Consider the following 22,219-nt stretch of genomic DNA (forward strand, 5'->3'; position numbering starts at 1 on the left):
GAGTCGTGATGGCCAAATGAAACTTCATGAGGCAATGTAGTTTTGCAGACAGTTGATTTGCACATAGTACAAAACTTCACAGTGCTTCATTTCCTCTTTGGCGCCATCATTTGGTCCTGAAGCCGAAGAAGTCAACAGTGTTGAGAATTCTATGGCCATTTGTTTAAGAAAATGACATGAATGTGCTTGTGTTTGCTGTATGTACAAAATACAGCAAATGCTATTAGGCTAAATGGTTATTATTGAAAAATACTGTAATAGTATTTCCACAGTTTTGTTTTTTCTTTTAACTTTACCTTTTTAGAAGCAATCAAATCAAAAAACGGTATTCCCAACAGGAGAAATTCTTCTTTTTCGCACAGGTTCCATTTTAACAACAGACAATGCAGGGTTTAACACGGGAAAAAGTAGTGGTTTGTGGAAAAGATGGTAAAATGAAAGACTGTCAATTACTAAATGTGCCACCTCTACTTTTTATTCATTTATTTATGTATTCATTCATTTATGCATTGCCATTGCAGGTGCGTGAGATGCTAAGAATGCGTGACTCCAATGGGGCCAGGATGCTGACTCTCATAACGGAACAGTTTATGGCAGACCCTCGACTGTCACTATGGAGACAGCAAGGCACAGGCATGACGGACAAATGCAGGCAACTTTGGGATGAGCTGGGTCAGTACTGTTAGTAAATATGTACTTCATAAAAAGGGATTATATGTAGTTTCTTGCTGTCCTTTACTTGGTTGGCCGTTTCTTCTCACGCATGGCACGGAATGAACAATGAATCCCTCAAATCAATAAAGCTGCTCAGCTTCTTTGCAATCAATCTGACCATTTAGGGGGTCAATGAGAACACTACCTGGATGGGTGAGGGTGATCATGACACTCAACTAAAACAGAAATAACATCCGGTCACCTTTGTCTCACATTTGTGAGTCATCTCATTGAACTGACTAAGACAGAAAAAACCTACTACTATTTGATTTGATATAAAAAAAAAGACATTGAAATGTTTAAATTTGTCTTATTCACTTTCCTACTTTAAATATTATTATTATTAATAATAATAATAATAATAATAATAATAATAATAATAATAATAATAATAATAATCGCTTGAAGAGCATCTACAACAAATTTCTGACCTGACTTCTCTAGGTGCGTTGTGGGTGTGTGTGGTGTTAAACCCCCACTGTAAGAGTGAGGAGAAGAGCAGTTGGCTCAAGCAGCTGAAGAAGTGGAGCAACATGGATGTGTGCCCACTGGAAGATGGCAACTATGGTAGTGAACTCCCAAACATCACCAACGCTCTGCCGCAGAGCAACCTCGCCCAAGGTCAGTACACAAACACACATATGGTACTATATAATTATTCTTATAATTAGAGACACACCAAAAGCACTTTTTTCAGATCAAACACAAGGATACATTTAGGTACACACAGATACCAAGTACGGATGATAATGCTAACATGTTTTGCAATTATGATTGAAATGTGTTTATTTTTAAGCAAATATTGAAAAATGACAGATCCTGTCAAATGCGGCAAAGGTGTTATTCAAATACTGTATAAAACCTTTGTGGCATGTTGGAGTTTGAGAAACAGACAAGGCAACCTGTCACCATAATTCGCACAGGCAGCCGCCTCCAACGCCGCCTGGGCAGATTTCATCATCCGTTTTGCGGAGCATAATTTCCTGTCGGTTGTCATCCATGTTTAGCTTATTGTATCTCCACATTGTTGCTGGCATGGCCCCTACCCGGATGGTCAATGTCAAGCTGGAAAATTCCGATAGATATCATAGCATCAAAGCTTTTTTTTATGAGTCCAAATAGTACAAACACACACATCTCAAGAACCATTCCTATATTGGTGTCTTTGCAGCTTTGCCTACAATATCCAAAATCTCTTGTGAGTGTGTGTTTTGCTTGTCAGACTCTCTGTCCAGGCCAAGGAGGACTGTGTTCAGTCGGGCAGTTGAGGCTTGCAACCTACACTGGCAGGGCAGCCACCTTCAGAGGATCATCAGCAGTGATTACTATATGTCTCCATCATACCAAAGAGAAGAGGAGAGTCTGCTGTTTAATCCACAGGGCCTGCCCCTCTGGCTGGGTACGGACACACATGCACACATGTATCTCACCAGGGTTTCCCTGCGTCTTGGAAAACCTGGAAAATTGCTGACAAATTTTTTAGTCATGGGAAAGATACATAGTCGGTCTAGATTAATTAACAAAGCTCTTTCTAGGAAAATAAGGGCAGCACAGTTAGTCGAGCAAATTGGTTAGTCCATCGCCTCATATGCTGAGGTGGGTTCAATCCCTATTCTTGCGTAGAATTTGCACGTTCTCCCCATGCCCATGTGGGTATTTTCCAAGTATTTCTGTTTCCTCCCACATTTTCAAAGACATGCATGGTAGGAATATTGGACAATCCAAATTGCACAGGTGTGTCTATGAGTGTGAATGGTCGTTCATTAAAGTAACTGATAGTCTCGGATAGTTCCCCATGACACACCTGTTTATCAGTCATTCTACACTTAGTACACTAGGTTCAGAAAAGTCCTGGAAAAAGAAATTCAAGAAGAGTTGCAACCTTGCTCATATTTAAAATGTTAATCCACTTTAATCAAAGACTAGTTCCAACAAATAGCTTGGAGGAATGAACACATTGAATCAATGTCTGTGTGTGTTAAAAATGTAATCATCTTGACTCTTGTTAAACACGCAGACCACGTACCGACAGCATGTGCTCGTGTAGATGCCCTGCGTTCCCACGGTTACTCCAGAGAAGCCTTACGACTGGCAGTGGCCATCATCAACACGCTACGCCTCCTACAGCAGCGTGAGATGGATATCTATAAACACCAAAAGAAAGGTAATGTCCACACACACAATCCCACCACTTTGTTTGTCTAATACTGAAAAAAGTTCTCAGTCACCATGATGGATCAATGTCATTTGGGAAAAAAAATAAAATAACAAATTGCTTCTAAAAAGCAGCTTACTGTTGGGTCCTGCGCACAAGGACACACATAATGTAGGTTAAGTTTGGGGCAAGATGGGTTGATGATGTGATCAAGATGAGTGATGAATCAAGATGAGTGATCAATGGAAGTAACCGCAGTGCCCACAGCTAAAGCATGAGCAGACATACGTATGTAAACTACGGTGGCTGTCGGGGGCAAGAACGCTGCCAATGGCGGAACACTAACAAAACAGGAATGAAGTAAACAAACGAACGAAGTAAAGCGTACCTTTTTTTTTCCCCCCCAAAGCTGGTCAATTAAGACTTTCTTATCAGGTCACATCAGATTTTCTCAGTGGATCTGGTGTCACAAAGTTTCTGGTCCAGTGGCGTCCCCTAGTGGACTGGCTCACTTCCATTCTGAAAACGTCAACATGCAGCATTTTTTCTTTGGAAGTTGTTTTCCAATTGATGGTGTTTCCGTTTTGGGAAAAGTGTTCTGTCATTTGTAGTTTTGCGTCCAGTTTTTTGTGAATACAGCATGTACTTGCAGCGTGTTTCTTTTAATCCGTTTGCATTTTTATTTGCAATTGTTTATTCATATTCGCAGTTGTTTTTTTTTTTTCATTCGTTTGTTTGTTACATTCCTGGTTTATTCATGTTCTGCCATTTTCAGCGCGTTTGCCCTAGACGGTCACCGTCGTACACTGCTAAAAAAATTAAAAAAGGGAACACTTGCACAACACAATGTGACTCCAAGTGAGCCACACTTCTGTGAAATCAAACTGTCAATCAAAGAAGCAAGACTGATCGACAATCAATTTCACATCCTCTTGTGCAGATGGACAGGCTGCCCTTCAGACAACAAGCACACATTACATCTATCTATCTATCTATCTATCTATCTATCTATCTATCTATCTATCTATCTATCTATCTATCTATCTATCTATCTATCTATCTATCTATCTATCTATCTATCTATCTATCTATCTATCTATCTATCTATCTATCTATCTATCTATCTATCTATCTATCCCTCACTCACTCACTCACTCACAATTTGTCTTAACTCCCTCCCTTCCTAACTAACTACATAATTAACTAAATAACTCACTCACTCACTCACTCACTCACTCACTCACTAACTATTTGTCGTAATCAGAAAAAAAATCCATCAAATGAAACACCTACTACCCTTTGTCATGTGTTTGGAAGAACTTGTCAATACGGGATGCCACTTACTCTGCTTTTGTCCTTCTTCCAGAGCTTCTGCAGCGGGGCGTAACCACAACTACTAACCTGGAGGGTTGGGTAGGACATCCTCTGGACCCCATCGGCTGCCTGTTTACCACACTCACCGAAACGTGCCGAGTTGATGATGACAGTACCATGGACACAGGAGGTACAAAATCATTGACATTAGCTGAAAATACATTAGGTTGGTAAATCTAGGCAACTGTTAGCCAAAATTTTATCTGCAATTGATTTTCCCTTTACCTGTACAGCCTCAACATGGTTTTGAGCCATCAACATGGTTTTAAGCAAAGCTGCTGCCCAGTGAACCTTTAACAGAAATATTAAATAAAACTAACTTCATGATGCATATTTGTTTTCTATTTACTCCACTGAATCCCAAAGATAATTTTCTGGTTTAAGGGTTTACTGGCTAAAAACTAGACAAATGTATTCCTTATTGGCCTAAAAGCAGATGCATTGCCAAGCAGGACTTTGATTTGGCTCATTAGCAGTGAAGCAACACACAACAGACTCTTATGTTTTTATGGCAAGAGCTGTTATGCTCCAGAAAATAGCATGGTACAGCCTTCACCTTAAGACCATAGTGGATGTTTTTTTTTTTTCTTTTACATACAACAGTATATGCAGTGGATCTGAAAGTCGACATACCCTTGTTCAAATACAATCTTTTTGGAATGTAAAAAAAAAAAAATATATATATATATATATATATATATATATATATATATATATATATATATATATATATATATATATATATATATATATATATATATACCCACAATTACTTCTTTTTTGTTTTTTTCGCACTATTAAGATGGCCCATAACTTTTACAGCACAAATGAAAATTTGATTTTAAAGAGAGGAACTCAAAATAACATTACATCACTTAGAAAAGGTAGAGAAAGTCTTGAAATTGTCTTTTTTTTTAACATTTCAAAAACTTGGAATTTGTTTGTCTTTCTCATGGTCACTGGCCTTTTCAAAGATCTTATTTTCATTCAAACAACACATCATTCTTTATTACTGTGTCCCTGTTTTTTTTTTTTTTTTAATTGCTCCTGGAAGACTGTATATCATTTACTCGTTTTAGTCAAGAATTAACCTGTGGACTCTTGGTCACAGGCCCTATAAATCTGTTAGTCTTTAGTCCAAACAGGTAGTAAAAAAAATAAAATAAAGAAACTATGGAAGGAATGAACTGGTAATTATCCTTTGTCGAGGAAAACAAAACGAGGCTTTTACAATCACATAATTAGCCACTACTTTAAACCTGTCGTTCTTTATTAATTATCACAAAGTACAGTGGAAAAAACTGACTGGACCAAAAAGAAATCCCACAAGGCATTGGAAGATGACAACCAAGAGACACGCTATGAGATGAAGATAGTTATGAATAAATAATTACCATTTCATGTCAAGTTGCGCTTTTGATAGTGTTAGGGTCTGTGGAGAGGGCCTTGAAGGCCCCGACAATGTATCACTGACATTACGTATGGTTTAGCATGGTTACTTGAGGAACAGAGCATGAAGATGACTTAGAATCAATAACAATAATTAAATTAATTTAATAAAATAACTGTAATGCCTGAATATGTGATCTGATTATTTCTATTTCTTCCATTTGTTTATCTATAAGAGGGTGAGCCCAGGCGTCCAATCTACCACCATGTGCCAGTGTGGGGCACTCATGATGGAGGAGAGTCCTACCTGACTCTAGCCTTGGAGGTGACTCTGATGGGCATGGGCCAACAAAGGATAATGCCAGAAGGTCTCTACGCTCAGGACAAGGTATGAAATGACTGCACTTCTGATCATCAAAGCTTCCTCGTGCTGCTGACATTATTATGCAACTAAGTGTCCATAGAAAGTAGTTATTGCTTTTCACTAACGATGACACGCTTACAGTAATCTGTTTTTTGAAACAGATGCATGGGGTAGATTTTTCATCCAGATGAATTAAACTTTTTGTGATGAGTTTTCACAAACATTTCAAATGTTTGTGTGTGTGTTTTGCAGTATGATGGGTTGATCATATACTACACAGAATATTTTGCAATGTTTATACTTTGAATATTTTGTGGTGTTGTGTAGGTGTGCCGCAATGAAGAGCAAATTGTTACAAAGCTACAAGAACTAGAGCTTGACAACATGCTCGTCCAGACCCTCCGGAAACAGGCTATACAGTTACTGGAAGGTATAGAAATCAACAAATATCGGACATGATGTAAAGGTTTTTTTTGAAATGCAAAATATACTTTCCACCACAATTCCTTTCTTTTAGCTGTAGACTGAAAACATTAGGATTTGACATCAAACGATGAATATAATACAAGCTCAATAATCCGTCTTTTATATCCTTGTATTTACCTACATGTGGGCAAGGTACACAATTAGTCATGCAAACCACACCCACTATTTTTGAGTGAAAGAAAGTGCATCCGGTAATTGTCCCATCTACCACCATTTGTAAACACCACGCCATTAAATTTCTTTATTTACTGTAACATATCCTTCTTGAGAGGGCGGCTCGGTGGCGCACTGAATACTCCCCAAAACCATGCATGGCAGGTGAATTGGACATACTAAATTGTCCTTAGGTGTGATTGGGCGCGTGATTGGTCATTTTTCTCTGTGTGGCCTGCGATTGGCTGGCAACCAGTTCAGGGTGTCCCCGGCCTACTGCCCGAAGCCAGCTGAGATAGGCGCCAGCAAGCCTGCGACCCCTGTTGGGATAAGCGGCTATAGAAAATGGATGGATGGATATTCTTCTTGAGCAACGTCACATGCCAGACCAAAGTCTGTTCGCCTCATACTATTCAAAGTGACCCTGCAGAGACAATAGATTGTTTCATTCATTGTTAAATGACCAGAAATGGTGATACTTACGACACCATGAATTATCACATTTTTACCACACCAATGATTTAATTCCTTCACTACTGTTTCTTGTTGACTTAGCCATGTTAATTTTGCTCCACCTCCATCGCTTTGGTTTACTACTTTGCTTCCATGTATACAGTAGGTTTTCTGACGTTGCATCCAATGAGTGGTTCTTTCAATTGTTGCTTTGTTGGCTTTGCCCCGCCTCAGAAATAAGCTTCATTCCCTAGACTCATTCGCTGGTACATCGATGAATCTTGTTCGCTGGTTAGACACAATGTTAACATTACTTTGAACCCACCTATTTTTTATATTAACAAAGATATTATATTATGTAAATGATAAATAACATTTGATGGCGCTCAGTTTCAGATTTGTGTTTTTGGTTTTTATGGATTACACTGACAGAAGTGTAATCACCTTGACAGTTGTCTATGTATGAAAAGAAAGTAAATGTGAAAATGAAACATGAGGTGAACTCAATCAGATGCCATTAAATGAACATTGATCACATTGGTGACTTTTGCAATCAATAGTTTTTTGTTTTGTTTTGTTTTTCCTCCCTAGAAAGACTTTAGTACAAAAGTCCAGCGGATACACCGGAAGATACAAAAGCAATCTAACTAAATGTAGAAAAACAGTCTAAAGGCAGTTACAAACAGCAAACGAATGAGGCTGTAACAAAAGCCTTGCAAAAGTGCTCGTAAAAGAAAATGGCATCATATATGTTCAGTGATGTCTCTGGGTAATACAAGTAATGCAGGTAAAGGATTGGCAACTAAATATCAGGTTTGATGAAAAAATCAACTTTTATTCTTTCCCTTCCTGTAGGCTACATAGGCTTGTGTGCTGTGTCATTACAAATGATGACTCTTAAGTTGTGTATCTGATGTAGATTTAAATTGAAGCATATTGAAGCATCTATGTTTTTTTCTTAACCCAAACACTGCCACCCTACAGCAAAAGAAAAAAAATCCCAGTTAAAAAAAAGAGACGGGGGGGGGGGGGGGGGGGGGGGGGGGTCTCCATTCCAATAATGTTGAGGGCAAAATCTTATTGTCCTTGAAAACTGAGAATAATGTATTATTTGCATCTGCACAGCTGGTCCGTTCAGCGGTCTGGGTGAAGTCATCCACAGGGAGAGTGTTCCTATGCACACTTTTGCCAAGTACCTTTTTTCTGCACTGCTGCCACATGATGCAGATCTGGCGTATAAGGTGGCTCTCCGAGCTATGAGGTCTGACTTTTTAATTGTTGTTTGCTTTCAGGCTCTCATTTTCTTTCAGCAAATGTTGATATTCCGCTATTCCTTTCTCTAGATTACCGGTTCTGGAGTCATCTACAGGCTCTGGCGATATCAGTCACCCTCATCATGGCATTTCCATCGTTCCAAGTAGATATCCACGCTGGTTTACTCTCGGCCATTTGGAGTCGCAGCAGTGTGAGCTAGCTTCAACTATGCTAACTGCTGCTAAAGGTACAGTCCTAGATGTAACTTGAACCAGTTTCTCATTAAGATTGCAAATCAAAACCTTAACACTACTTTTGTTCCCGATCTCTAGGTGACATGTTGAGATTGCGGACAGTTCTGGAAGCCATTCAGAAAAACATCCACTCTTCTTCCTTAATATTTAAACTTGCCCAGGATGCCTTCAAAATAGCAACACCTGCTGATAGCCCGCCTGACATTACTCTGCTCAATGTGGCCTTGGAACTAGGACTTCAGGTAGCGTGTGTGTGCCTGTGTATGGACACGCCCATCCTGCATATGCCTGTGTGTTAGTGCATTTTGCGGATAATCCTCTGTCATTCGATAACGTGAGGAAGTAAGGACTTTCTGTGCTTAACCTAGGTTGTACTTTACAAGACTCTATTACCTTAGCACAAACTACATTTTATATGTGATCTTTAGCACAATACACACTTTGCCTTCCAGAAAGGAATGTGAATAAAACAAATTTTTGCTAGAGAAATCCTTACCAATACAAAATACATTCTAATTTGATGAGGTTTGACATTGAGTACTAGTGAATTGTTTGGTAACGCCTTCAAATTCTAATGGTTTCAAATAAATAAGAAGTCAAGAAATTCAAGCAATCATTCTTAGGAATACACAGCTGTGAACTGAAAGACATTGCAGGTCATAAAGTATCATCCACGTCATAAAGCCTGATGAAAAATTACCCGGATGTGCAAAGCTGTTATTTAGAAATTGCTGACTTGAGTAAACAAAATTATAAATAGAAATATTTAGTTATCATTGACAATTTTATTTACCAAATAGTTGCATCAATATTTCTTCTACCTCTTAATCTATCATTTATATATTAAAAAAACAAACACACCAAATTATAGGATGTTTTCAAAGTTTTGACTGGTCTAATTTTTTTCTGTGTAAGCAATTAAAAATAATGCATTTTTTACCAATGGTGGTAAACTTAGGTTAAAAAAAAGATCAAACTAAGTGCTTCAAGAAATTAAATTGAACAGACGTACAGCTCTAGTGACTGTGCAGGTATAATAGGGAAACAGATGTGGAAAATACACGGTTGAACTGCGAGTTCATTGGTCTTTTTGTACACATTTGCATGGTCATATTGTCCCCATTCATGTTGCAGGTGATGAGGATGACTCTGTCCACTCTCAACTGGAGAAGGAGAGAGATGGTCCGTTGGCTGGTAACCTGTGCCACTGAAGTTGGTGCGTTGAAACCTTTCCCTCCCCTCACCATCAGCAGGCTAACAAAATCTGCCTTGAGACAGCATTATTCTTATCGTTTGGATATCATCTGTATGATCAAGTCCTTTGATCTTGCTACATTTCATTTAAAGCATATGTCATTTGTCAGCTTTTCAATTAATATGCATTACTCACTGTTGTTTAGACAGATAATGATGATGCATTGATGATGCTAATAGCTGGTCAAATTCTAAATAATTTAGAAATGTTCTTGAGTTTTTTTTCTGGTAAACTCGCCCAGGCAAAATCCTGACAAATGTGATTAAAAAAAAAACACCCACTAGGAGGCATACACATTATGGTGTTTGAATTCCTTTAATCTCTAAAGCATTCTTTCCCAAAGCATTTACAGCAGTGCTTTTCAATTATATTCTGCTAAGCCCTAACCAGGAAAGAGAAAATGTTGCACCACCACTTTCCACAATGACTATAAATAAGATAGCTATAAAAATTGTAGAAGCCAAAAATTGTAGAAGCCAAAAACTGTATCTTTTTTAATACTAACAAAAAAAAACAATATAAGCAAGTTTTAACAACTGTTTCCATTTTACAGTGTTTATACAGGTTACAGGTTAGTCTAAATCTCAAAAAATGTTTGTCAAAGTTTCTGAAATGCATTTTTTTTCACACTTCATATGGCAAAAACATAGTCCTTTATCTGGGGGAAGCTATTTGAGAAATACCGTTTACAGAAATGGTAGCATTAAACATAATACATCTAAAGTCATGTCATCTCTGTACAATACTGTACAATTCAAAAGCAAGGTTTTGCATAACATAATACAGATCTAAAGGCATGTCATCTCTGTAACATACTCTACAATTAAAAAGCAAGGTTTGCTGAGTTTATGTAAATAGATGTTGTTTTGTTTGGGTTTTTTTTGTAAATATCTTACTGTCTAATGTGGATTTCCTGGTATGCTTGTTCCATGTTAAGACTATGTATCTACTTCCATGCTAAGTACAGTATATAGCAGTTTAAACATTTCTCAGAAATTTGGAAGATTCAACTGTGTGATAAGCCATTACCAATTTTGTCAGGTGACACAAGTGGTGACAATTATGACAGATAAAATCTACAGTTCTTAGGCCTTAGTTGTTTTTAAAATGTTTTTGTCATTCATGTTTTTGTCGGTGCAGTGACCGAGTGACGGACAGTCAGTCAGCGCCGACAAACTACCCACCTCTGCTGAGCAATTTGAGCAAATGCTTCTTGCTCCTTTGTGCATATAATACCAAATAACACGAACCATGCCACAGGCAGCAGGAAGTGGCAAATGAAAGCTAACCCAAGCCGTATGATGCTTTAAAAAAACTGTACAGTGTTCTGTATAGTTTTGCTCTGGCCGTAGTGAAATATACATATAGTTCTTTAATACAATCGTGTTGCGTAAGTATGCAATTATGCCCTTTTACTGATCACTCTATTCACAACAGGGTTCAGTCCCTATCTCCTGTCAATAATGACAGAAAATCATAAATAGCCAGTTATCTTACTTAGTCTTTTTATGTCTGTTGCTCTCAGGCCTTCGTGCTCTGGTGAGCATTTTGCAGAGCTGGTACACCCTCTTCACACCCACCGAGGCCACCAGTATTGTTGCAGCCACGGTCATGTCGCACAACACAATCCTTCGCCTCAGTATGGATTACCCCCAACGAGAAGAGCTGGCCAGTTGCGCAAGGACGCTGGCGCTGCAGTGCGCCATGAAGGATCCTCAGAACTGCGCTCTGTCGGCTCTGACCCTCTGCGAGAAGGACCACATCGCCTTCGAGACGGCCTACCAGATTGTGATCGACGCGGCGTCCTCCGGTATGACGTACTCGCAGCTCTTTACTATCGCCAGGTACATGGAACACAGAGGTTACCCGCTGCGCTCGTTTAAGCTGGCCTCCCTCGCCATGACCCACTTGAACCTGGCTTACAACCAGGATACACACCCAGCCATTAACGACGTTCTGTGGGCCTGTGCGCTCAGTCACTCTCTGGGGAAAAACGAGCTTGCCGCAATTATTCCATTGGTGGTGAAGAGCGTCCACTGCGCCACTGTGCTTTCTGATATCCTACGGCGGTGCACCATGACGGCACCGGGTCTAGCCGGCATTCCCGGGAGAAGGAACTCTGGGAAGCTGATGTCAACGGACAAGGCGCCTCTGCGGCAGCTCCTGGACGCTACGATCTCGGCGTACATCAACACCACGCACTCTCGACTGACACACATCAGTCCGCGGCACTACGGAGAGTTTATTGAGTTCCTGAGCAAAGCACGGGAAACTTTCTTGTTGGCACAGGATGGCCACATTCAGTTTGCCCAGTTCATAGACAACCTCAAACAAATCTACAAAGGCAAGAAGAAACTCATGATGCTGGTCAGGGAACGATTTGGTTGACCCCACCCCCACTCCCTTTAGAGGGATTACCCTCTTAAGAAGGTAGTACGTCTTATGTATTTCTATTTAAAATGTTGAGCTCTTTGTGTATTTGCTTCTTAAGTTGAGCCATTTGGTGACTAATATTTTTTTATGTGGTAGTTTTATTTGTGTTGAATGTGAACCAGGAAATGTTGGCAGTACGTTGCTCTACTTCATTGAAACAGCTAGGAGGGGCACATGGCTCAGTCGGCTATGTTACAGAAAAACAAAGCGCAGCTTCTCTGCCCACTCTCAACCAATGTTGAATTGCATAACAGAAAAAGTCATAACATTGTGAAAAACAGAACTAGCTTTCATTTTTTTTTTTTGCCTGTGATACAAAAACCAAAAAAATAGTTGGAGGCTTCTTTGAGACCGAAGCAGTAAAGAAGTGAGGTTTAAAAGAGGAAGATAGTTAAAAAAAAAAAAAAAAACACTGAGGATGAAAATGCACCCGGTGTTACTATCATACCTCAACTGTATTATTCATCTACTTAAACATCCCTGTTGATTAATGGCCGTGTTTTATTCAGGGGGTAGAGCCAACAACAGTGCAGTGAAAAAATATTCCAAAGACCTGACCAAAACCAGTTTGAACCAGCTCTCACTATCCGTTTGTTTCCAAGAATGGAAAGAGCTGTTCTACGTAAGGACCCATTTGGAATATATTTTGTAATATTCTTCCATGAACCGAAATGGTTTGGGCCATGTGTCTATTTTTCACGCACTATTTCAAGCAGGCATGGACGGATATTAGATTCTGACGGTATGATAACCTTGAGCAAAAAATAACACGGTATCACAGTATTAATATTACAGCTATATATTTTTTTTCCATTTAACACAATTTATTCAATATTGGTACATTGGGAAATATTTAGTACAAATAAATAAATGCATTAACATCCGTCTAATTTTTAACTCTTTCGGTGCCAAGCGTTATCGGGGAAAAAGCAACTTCTAGACTGCCAGTATATTTAGCATTTTCACTCATCTTTCATGGCCGACAAAATGTTGTGTCTATGTGAAAATGGGTGGTATTACAAGTATGTGATGCATGTGTAGTATGTATGGCAACACTGCCATCAAAAGGTCACAGTTATCACTACATTGCTCAAGTGGCTTAATTTAAGATAAGCACTAGTCAAGGGTGTCAGCTACTCTCCATAAAAATCGTATTTGACGAGACTTAGTATTCATTATTTGTATTAATATTTTAAATCCATGGCACTGAAAGAGTTAATTGTTCTTAGCAAGTGAAGGGTGTCCTTTCTCTGGTAAACTGTTTTTAAGACCACCTCCATATACGCCATGCATACCAAGAAGGTGAAAGGAAAAAAAAGAAGTTATTGCCATCCAATTATTTTCAGCAGTGACTTGTTGAGTCAACTGCAAGCACTAGTGATACCGTGTTGCTAAATTACACCGCACTTCCATGAATGTCCACTGTGAGGCACACTAGACTTTGGAAAAAAAAAAAATCCTCTAAAGTAATGATGTGTTATATTTTCAAAATGACTTGGAACGTTATCACCTGTAACCCTTAAAATTATACAAAAAGCCAGTTCGTTTGACTAACATGAGCATCAATTTGTGCTTTAGATCAAAAACGAGCACTTAGGTTTGCCTTTTTTGAAGTAATGTTCTGAGAGCCATCTTGTAAGATTCAAAGGGCACAGTCATGACTTGTTTTCGATTTATCCAATCATCTCTGAACAATATCAAAATTCAGAATATTTATTGGTTAAGGCACGCAAAGGTGCCCTGTCCTCCAGCATGCTGCTTAGATGTGAAGGGTTTAAAACAAAGACCTTATCCTTTGAGCATGCCAAGAAAGTTAAAAAAAAAAAACAGACAAACAAAATCTAATTATTTTCAAAGCGTTGACTTGTTGAGTCAACTCTGCAAGCAGCCTATCTGCTCTGTTCAACACCCCTTTTCTTAGTTTAAGCAAAAATGAAAAATGCTCGCTACTGGTCATAGACATCATTAGCGTTTATAGAAACCTTGACTTTTTAAGACCAAGGTAAACCGTCAAGGATTTTACTGTTCAGCAATATATCGTCACGCCTCTGTATTTATCTTCAAGCAGCATAAATGTTGCATGATATTTATTCTGAAGAACGTTGAAGCTATATTTGGGCCTTGTTGATATCACCGACTTCCCTCACATGTAGCTCAAGTTCTCTTTCTATCATGAGGTTTTTTTTGGGGGAATTAAGAATTTCCCATCGAAACTTCCTTTTTAACTTTTTCAGTGCCGTGGACGAGAATTTCCGCCATGTAAAATGTCAGTGACAAGAATTCTTATCAACTAAGTTTTTTTTTTTTTTTTTTCCGATAACACTCGTGGCCAGTGCTCCACTTAATATTATGCCAATGGAGCTCTGCTGTAATGTAGTGATAAACATTTTCGATCCAAGAGTAGGACTTGGCTAGATTCCTAAAAAAATATTTATGTCAAAGTTACTGTTGTGCAGAAAACACATCAATTCACAAAAAAACTAATTTTCAAGGTAAATAATGGATTTTTTTTCATATGGTACCACCAATGTCTAGATCTTCATACAATAATTTTTCAGTCGGCCTCGAAAGGTGCTTCAAAATCCTAGAAATCGGCTGGTTTCCTTTTCAAATAACGCTTGGCACTGAAAGAGTTAAAACTAGTGAACATAGTTGCAACTTAGATTTCTTGGAGACGATTCAGAAAAAGTACCCCGCAGAAAAGCGACTTAGATTGCTTGATGACGCTTCAGAAAAAGTACCCCGCAGAAAAGGAACGGCAGTTGTTACTGGCCCACAAAACAAGCGTTGGAAATGACGGGGGGTCAGAGCTAAACTTAAGATCAAGAACACTTTTTACATTTGAAAAGCCTTAAAATAAATCTTAAACAGCACTAACAAATAAGTGTATCGCATCAAATACGATTTGCTTGGAATGCTACTTGAACTCTCATCGTGGGCAAACGTTTTTGACATTTTCCCGATCCATCCAATGTCATTTGACTTGTAGAAACTGTTTTCATTTGAGCTGATGTTTTTGGAACTTGTGTTCAGTCTGCAGCCAGAACTTTCAGATTACTGCTCGGACGAAACGTCATTATACAAGCACTTCACACAAATACCTCTTCAGTACGTTCCTGCCACTTTCAGCATTCACTTCTTTTATTTATTGATAGTCGAAACTTTGTATGATGAAGAGCAGTAGTCATAAAGCCTGTGACAGGAGGATTCAAAAAGGGACTTGTATTTTTTTTTTTTTTTATTTACATTCCATTTCCGATGTGATCTTCCATGTGACCGGATTCACGTTTTTTTTTTTTTAATTGAAGAAAAAGAAGAATAAAAAAAGAAAACAAACAAGAGGCTAAACTTAGTTCTCAGGGACATCACTTAATGAAACAAAACAAAAAAAAAATAGTAGCATTAAGCATTTAAGATATTGTATATATTAAAGTGTCAATTCAAAAAATTGTAAAATTATAATTATTTATGATAAGTATGTTGTGTTTTTTATTTGTTTTTATTTTTTTTCGGGGGGGTGGGGGGAGTGTACTTGAACCATTGTGGGTGTGGGGAATTTGACAGCATTTTTGTAAGAGCAAAGACTTCTCAGGTGCTCCTGTGTGCAGTTTTGTTTTGTTATATTTTGCTGTTATTGTATTAATATTATTTTTTACATTTGCAAAGAAAAAAAATCCAAAAAAAAAAAAAAAGCAAGGAAGTTGAGGAAAATGGGCACAGATACATACTTAAACCTGACTATGCAGAACCACTTGGATGGACTTGTAAAGACGCCTCCTTAAGTGCGCAACATGAGACGCAGTGGGCTGAACCACTTTTAGAGAGGCGCGGGCGGGCGGGGGTGGGGGGTGAAAGCAAGCAAGCCAAGCTCCAACCTGCTTTGCGATTGGACAATGTACAAGTGGCCGACTTGGCTTTGTTGCGGCATATGGAGAGTTAAACATTCAAACTGGGAAAATGCCTTTCTGAGCTTTCAATGTACAAAGTATTTTTGCTTTACTTCTTTGTGGGTTTCATTCAATCAGGACTCAAAAGCCTTTAGTGTCTTCTCAAGGTGTCGTCATATGGTGGCGCTTTTGTAAGAGAACAACACCTACACGTGACAAAAAAAAAAAAAAAAGCAACTATGAACAAAGGGGATGGCCTTTTGGATGACCTCGATTCCTTTTTTTTTTTGTTTTGACAAATTGTTTGGTCATGGGCCCCTTCCTAGCCATTAGCCTTGTCGTGGCCAACTTGAAGAAGCATCGCTGACTTGAGTTAACCCAATGCTGCTTGACTTAGAAGGTGGAAACCTCTGCATGAAGAAAACATCCATTAAAGAACACGCGACCGCGGCATGTACTTGCGCCAGTTTCTTGAAGAGGACGCTCCAGTCGGCTGCCTTTACCGCCATTGATCTCGTCAAAACCGCAGCGTCGTGACTTCCTCCCTCTCCTTTTGTCTGTTTACACTTGCAGGAGGAGGAGAAGCTTCGCTTATTTTTCCATATCCATTCTTCTTTTTCTTACTTTTGGTAGGAGAGTACTATTTGCTGGTAGTGTTCATTCACTAGTTCACCTACTGTTTTCCCGTTTGTTTTGTTTGGAGTGTTTCTAACTTAAGGGAATATTGAAAGTGTTTGTTGCCTCTTTGTGCTACTGATTATAAGAAGGTATTTCCAGTATTTGTTGCCACAGAAGTATGATAGCTTAACATCAACACTTTTTTATTTGTATTTTTTTTTTGTGCGACTTCTTGAGCTACTGTCTATAAAGCGAGAATTTATTACTATTTATGTATCGCTACTACCATTTTATATTGATTTGTGTTGGACTTTCAGTGCTTTTCTATGAATAAAGTGTGAAACACGTTAACTTGTCTTATTTAAAAAAAAAAAAAAAAAAAAAAAAATATATATATATATATATATATATATATATATATATATATATATATATATATATATATATATATACTTTTTGAAGTTGAAGGAAGTTAGCAAAGTTGGGATATTGTAGTCTCTATTAGCATTTCGCGCACCACATCAAATGATGTGGGGCCGGATTTGGCCCCCGGTCCTTGAGTTCGACACCTTTGGTATATGCCCTCCGTGTTTTCATGCATTTCCTCCATTTCCTCTAAGATCCTGATGAAAGAAAAAAGGGTGTCCAGTTGGATTTTCTACCCTAAACCAGAATCATCGTCTAGTCAGCTTCCTACTCAGGTCTCAATGTTACAAAATCTAAAAACAACCAAAGCTGCAAAGTTATTATGTTATTAATAAAGTAAATCCTAGACCGGCTGCGGTAGAGGATAAATCATATGCATTTTCTCTCACAATCTAATATAGCAGAGTACTATAACTGAGCACTGACGTAATCCATCTATTATTTTCTAAAGTGTATTTTGTTCAGGATTCTGGATGAGTTTGTGTCTATTCTTTGGTTGGTCACCTGTCAGCCCCAGGTCACATGCAAGTTTTGGCCATTTTTTTTATGACCACCGTTCAAATATAGTAACTTAGAATGATTTTGATTTTGATAAGTGTTCATCAAAATCAAATCAGAGCTAGTTGTTCCAAAATGTACATTTACTATTATTGTAAACCTATGTAAACAAAAGAACACTTTGAATGTTAACAGTGGGCCAAAATAAACAATAATTACATTTGGGCTCACCGTAATTCCCCAAATATAAGGCGCACCTTTTTTCGCCAAAAATGAAGGGCAAATAAATGGGTGCATCTTATAAATGGCAACCTAAAAATGATTTGTTTTTTTGAGCGCCATTTGAGGAAGATTGATCTGTCAACCACATAAGCAGACTTTTGATGCACATATCTGCATTTTTATATCTGCTATATTCTTACTTGCAATAATTACCGTAATGGAACGAGCTAAAGGGGGATGTCAGTTGGCTAACCACAGCTCGTATCAACTGAAGTCGTTATAACGACATTATTTTCAATCAAAGAAGTGGGCAGACTGAACCAATATGGAGACATATTACTACTAACGACTAGACTTCAGGGCTGGCAAAATACAAGATGGAGGACAGCAACACTGGGATGACAACAACAACAGGCATAGACAATGACCCGTCAACTAACTGAAAGCAACTCGGAAATAAATACATTCACACTAACAAAGTAACACGCAACAGCTGTGCATGAACAACACATAAGAGAAGCTGATCGGACAGCACGGAAAACAATCAAACTAATGAGAACACAGACAAGGAAGACAGATCCGAGGGAACAGAAATATGAACTTAGAACATGAACATAACCCCACAAAAACAGAAAGCTGAAAACCGACAGAGGCATGTCGTTTTTTTTCTACTTTTTATATTTTTATAAAAGGCTTAGCTTTACTTGAATGTCTCACATTATGCAACCATGTTAATAATCGGTCTAAGAATATGATGTTTTTCTTTCTTATTCACCTAAGTTTCTCCTGTTTGCAACACTGTTACCTGCAACCTGGTTACTATGATTACAGTGCATTTATTGTACGGCGAAACTTATTTCTATGCTTTTCACATAACAAGAAACACTTTGAATCTTGAAAATCAAAAAAGTGGAGGTTAACTTTTTAACAATTTTGAAGCCAAAATGTCTCCCAGCTCTGGAATGACCCACATACAGTATTTAACTGTGGAACGTTTAAAATACCACTATACAGTTCCTTAAACCCACAAGTGTCATACTCAAGGCACGGGGCCTTGATTTTATGTGATTAATGACTTCAAATTTCTAGCTAAAATACAAAATGTTCTAGTTGTCTTCAACTTGTACAATTTTTTTTTCTTAACAGCCCTTTTGAACAGTTTTTAGCGGCGTCTGATTATCCAAATGTGTAAATATGTGACCATCATACATCAAATTTATTTGACTTCGCAGTAATAACGACCCTCCGACAGAAGCTATAACTACTATGTGGCCCATGATAAAAATGAGTTTGACACTCCTGTTTTGCCGTTGCAACTGAAAGAGGCCTCTCCTTTGAGAGGCGTAAATATATACGGTGCAGCCCATGTGGGGGGACTGCGGCCTTGAGACTGTGTTGGGGCTCATTTAAAAAAAAATCTGCAAGTATTTTCTAAATCAAATAGCTGTGGATCAACGAGTACCGTGGGCCATGGACCTAAGCCAAAATAATGATGTTTTGGAACAGATTTCATTGATCCTTTACAAGTTCAATCATTCGTTCTTTATTTGGCTCGATCTTTGTTTTTTGGCGCCGCCTCTGGCCGCTGACGGTATATTTCGTAGTGAGGAAGGACGCTGCGGCTTCAATTGAGAGCAGTCACTGTCGTTGCCGTCTTCTAATGAGTGAATAGAGCTTCTTTTGTTGTGAGAAATTAGTGGGATTAAAAGCATGAATTTTTCATTCTTGGGCCAATCTCCGTGGTTATAATGGACAATTGAAAATTGATGAAATTATCAAATAGATAAAAAGACAAATTGCACTATAGGGCAAATCCTATTTTGCTTTCAGATGTAAATCCAAGTTTCTTTCTGATGTTGGTGTTAACCTGGCTTTGGTCCCTCAACGGTACTTGGTAAAAATTCTGTCTCAGAAGTGGTCTAAGGTTCTGCACTCAGTTCCACTTTCTGCATAGTCCTCCCCTCCAACCCAGAAAATCATTCGCGGTCATAAATTGGACATTTTTCACCCTTTGAAGCAGCCAGATTACAACTAAATGAAGTACGTGGAGGCTGATGCACTTGTATTAAGCTTTCACTCATTTATCTCTAATCAGAATTTTTTTCTTCCATTCCTCCTTCAACGCCCCTTTTTCCATTCATTACAGATTTCTGCCGAGCTATAAAACCAGACAATCAGGCCATCAAGATGTGTTAAGAGCACGCTGACTGTGTGTTCATCTGTGTGGAGTAAATTCATCACAATGGGTGCGTGCAGAACTATATTGATTGGGCCCAAGTAAATGAGCAGATTTATATCAATTATCTCCAAAGATGTAGGAGTGATTGCTATGCACACACAAACTCTCCTGCCTCCAAACTTTAAAAGAACAAAAATGTCTAACACACACAAAAAGTGCACAAATTACATTGATTAAATCTATCACATAACTGAATTACAAATACTATTCATATCAATACAAAAAGTTAATTATATGCCAAAGGAGTACTTTTCAATGCATATGCTAACATATGCCAAAGGGAAAAACGAGTGAAACGTGTACAAGATCACATATAACATGTTGAAGATAAGAACTAACATTAGCTAGCTAGCATTTTATCCACAGTAACAAGTTGCTGGATCAACAAACTAACACATTTTGGGCATTTTATCATAAATAACTTTCTTTAACACTCGTGGATCAGATTTCATAGAGGGACAGAACAATGTGAGCGTCGCCGACTGACTGCCCTCAAAGCCACACCATCCTTCTCACTACAAAATGTAATATCAACAGCGGCCAGAGGTGGCGCCAAAAAAAATATGAATGAACTAAAGGATAAACGAAATCAGTCCCAAAAGATGATTACCGTGTGGCCCGGTAACAGTTGATCCATGGACCGGTACCGGGCCACAGACCGGTGGTTGGGGACCTCTGTCATGCAGTACAAACCACTAACATGTCAATTTTCAATTTTTGAATGATCTTTTACAGTTGGAATGGCTAGCGGAATGCATTTGACAGTCATCTGTCAGTACCATTGTTTATTTCTAAATTGTCTGGTTGTTGGTTAATTGGTCACTGGGTGGCGCTATAAGCGGGTGGTCGTTTGGAGGCAGCAATCAAAGCATATTTAGACACAGGTGTGTGGGCAGCAAAGTGGATGGGTGACAGAGATAACACACTTTGTACCACTATTCACTTCACTTTGCTCCACTCCGCTTTTGTGTGGACATATTGAGACACCAGTACTATTATAATGTCCACAGTTTAAGTTGTCAGTAAATTGGGTATTCATCGATTTGACCTCATTATTCATTCATTGTTCCACCACAGCGCGTTAATAGCACGTCCCATCCTTCACCCAATTGAGCGGCTAAAAGGCGTCAGGATTGTCACTACAGTTTTTTTGTTTTTTTTGGAGCATAGAAAATTAAATCGCTTGCAAATGTGAATGAGATTTCAGCGAAAATTAGAGATCTTTTTTTACTCAAAAACAAAACTGTGCTTTCAAAGTTGTTGCCAGTGCTTACTGTAATTAAGTATTTTCTAAAACGATGCATAATATTTGATATATATGATGCATTTGAGGGTGACACGGTGAAAGAGGGGTTAGCACTTTGCAGTTCAAAGCTCACAGGTTTGATTCTGACTACAGCCTTCCTGTGTGGAAATTGCATGTTCTCCCCATGCCCGCATAGGTTTTTGCTGGGTACTCTGGTCCCCCCTCACATTCCTAAAAATACTGTATGTTTGGTAGGTTTCTCCAAAGTTCTACTTTGGCCTTAGGTGTGTTTGTGAGTGTGAATGATTGTTCCTTCTTGTGTGCCCGAAGATTGGCTTCCAAGCAGTTCAGGGTGTACCCCGCCTGCTGCCCGAAGATACTGTCGCTGGGATATGCTTCAGCACCTCTGCGACCTTGAAGAGATGGCAGATACGAAAATGGATGGTTGGATGGATGAATGGTTAATACATCTGATAACTCTGCTAATATGATGTATTTTGTAAAAATAAATAATAAATCTTCCACGGACATCAATTCTACTCTGCTTTTTGCTGTTCGCTTCTAAAAAGTGGGATTTGACTACAAATACTGTATGTTTAAATACTCATAACTTTGCACTAAAAAATCAGGGTTTTGAAGGTAAAATTATTGCCTAAACATTTCGGAAATGTATTGAGAGAAGCACCTGAAGGTCACTAGTTTCATTGCAGTAACTAACCTTGACCGTGACTTGAACATTTTGTTTAACCCTTTCACTCCCATTGGGACAATGCATCCCACAGCTTTCGAAAAAATGGCA

General features: G+C 38.5%; 1 protein-coding gene across 1 annotated transcript in view; it reads left to right on the plus strand.

The window, feature by feature from the left end:
- zswim5 (zinc finger, SWIM-type containing 5) overlaps window positions 1–17,136 on the plus strand; it is a 55,787-nt gene extending 38,651 nt beyond the window's left edge. Inside the window, exons 5-16 of the mRNA XM_088430049.1 lie at window positions 522–672; window positions 1,159–1,335; window positions 1,937–2,113; window positions 2,732–2,878; window positions 4,236–4,373; window positions 5,869–6,020; window positions 6,324–6,426; window positions 8,214–8,349; window positions 8,432–8,589; window positions 8,675–8,838; window positions 9,731–9,812; window positions 11,377–17,136. Of these exons, the coding sequence (XP_088286175.1) occupies window positions 522–672; window positions 1,159–1,335; window positions 1,937–2,113; window positions 2,732–2,878; window positions 4,236–4,373; window positions 5,869–6,020; window positions 6,324–6,426; window positions 8,214–8,349; window positions 8,432–8,589; window positions 8,675–8,838; window positions 9,731–9,812; window positions 11,377–12,239 (2,448 nt within the window). The 3' untranslated portion in view covers window positions 12,240–17,136. The remainder of the gene's footprint in view (window positions 1–521; window positions 673–1,158; window positions 1,336–1,936; window positions 2,114–2,731; window positions 2,879–4,235; window positions 4,374–5,868; window positions 6,021–6,323; window positions 6,427–8,213; window positions 8,350–8,431; window positions 8,590–8,674; window positions 8,839–9,730; window positions 9,813–11,376) is intronic.
- The last annotated feature ends 5,083 nt before the right edge of the window (window positions 17,137–22,219 follow it).

This window comes from Hippichthys cyanospilos, chromosome 12 (assembly GCF_059441005.1).
Source record: "Hippichthys cyanospilos isolate Australia breed blue-spotted pipefish chromosome 12, RoL_Hcya_1.0, whole genome shotgun sequence".
NCBI lineage: Eukaryota > Metazoa > Chordata > Actinopteri > Syngnathiformes > Syngnathidae > Hippichthys > Hippichthys cyanospilos.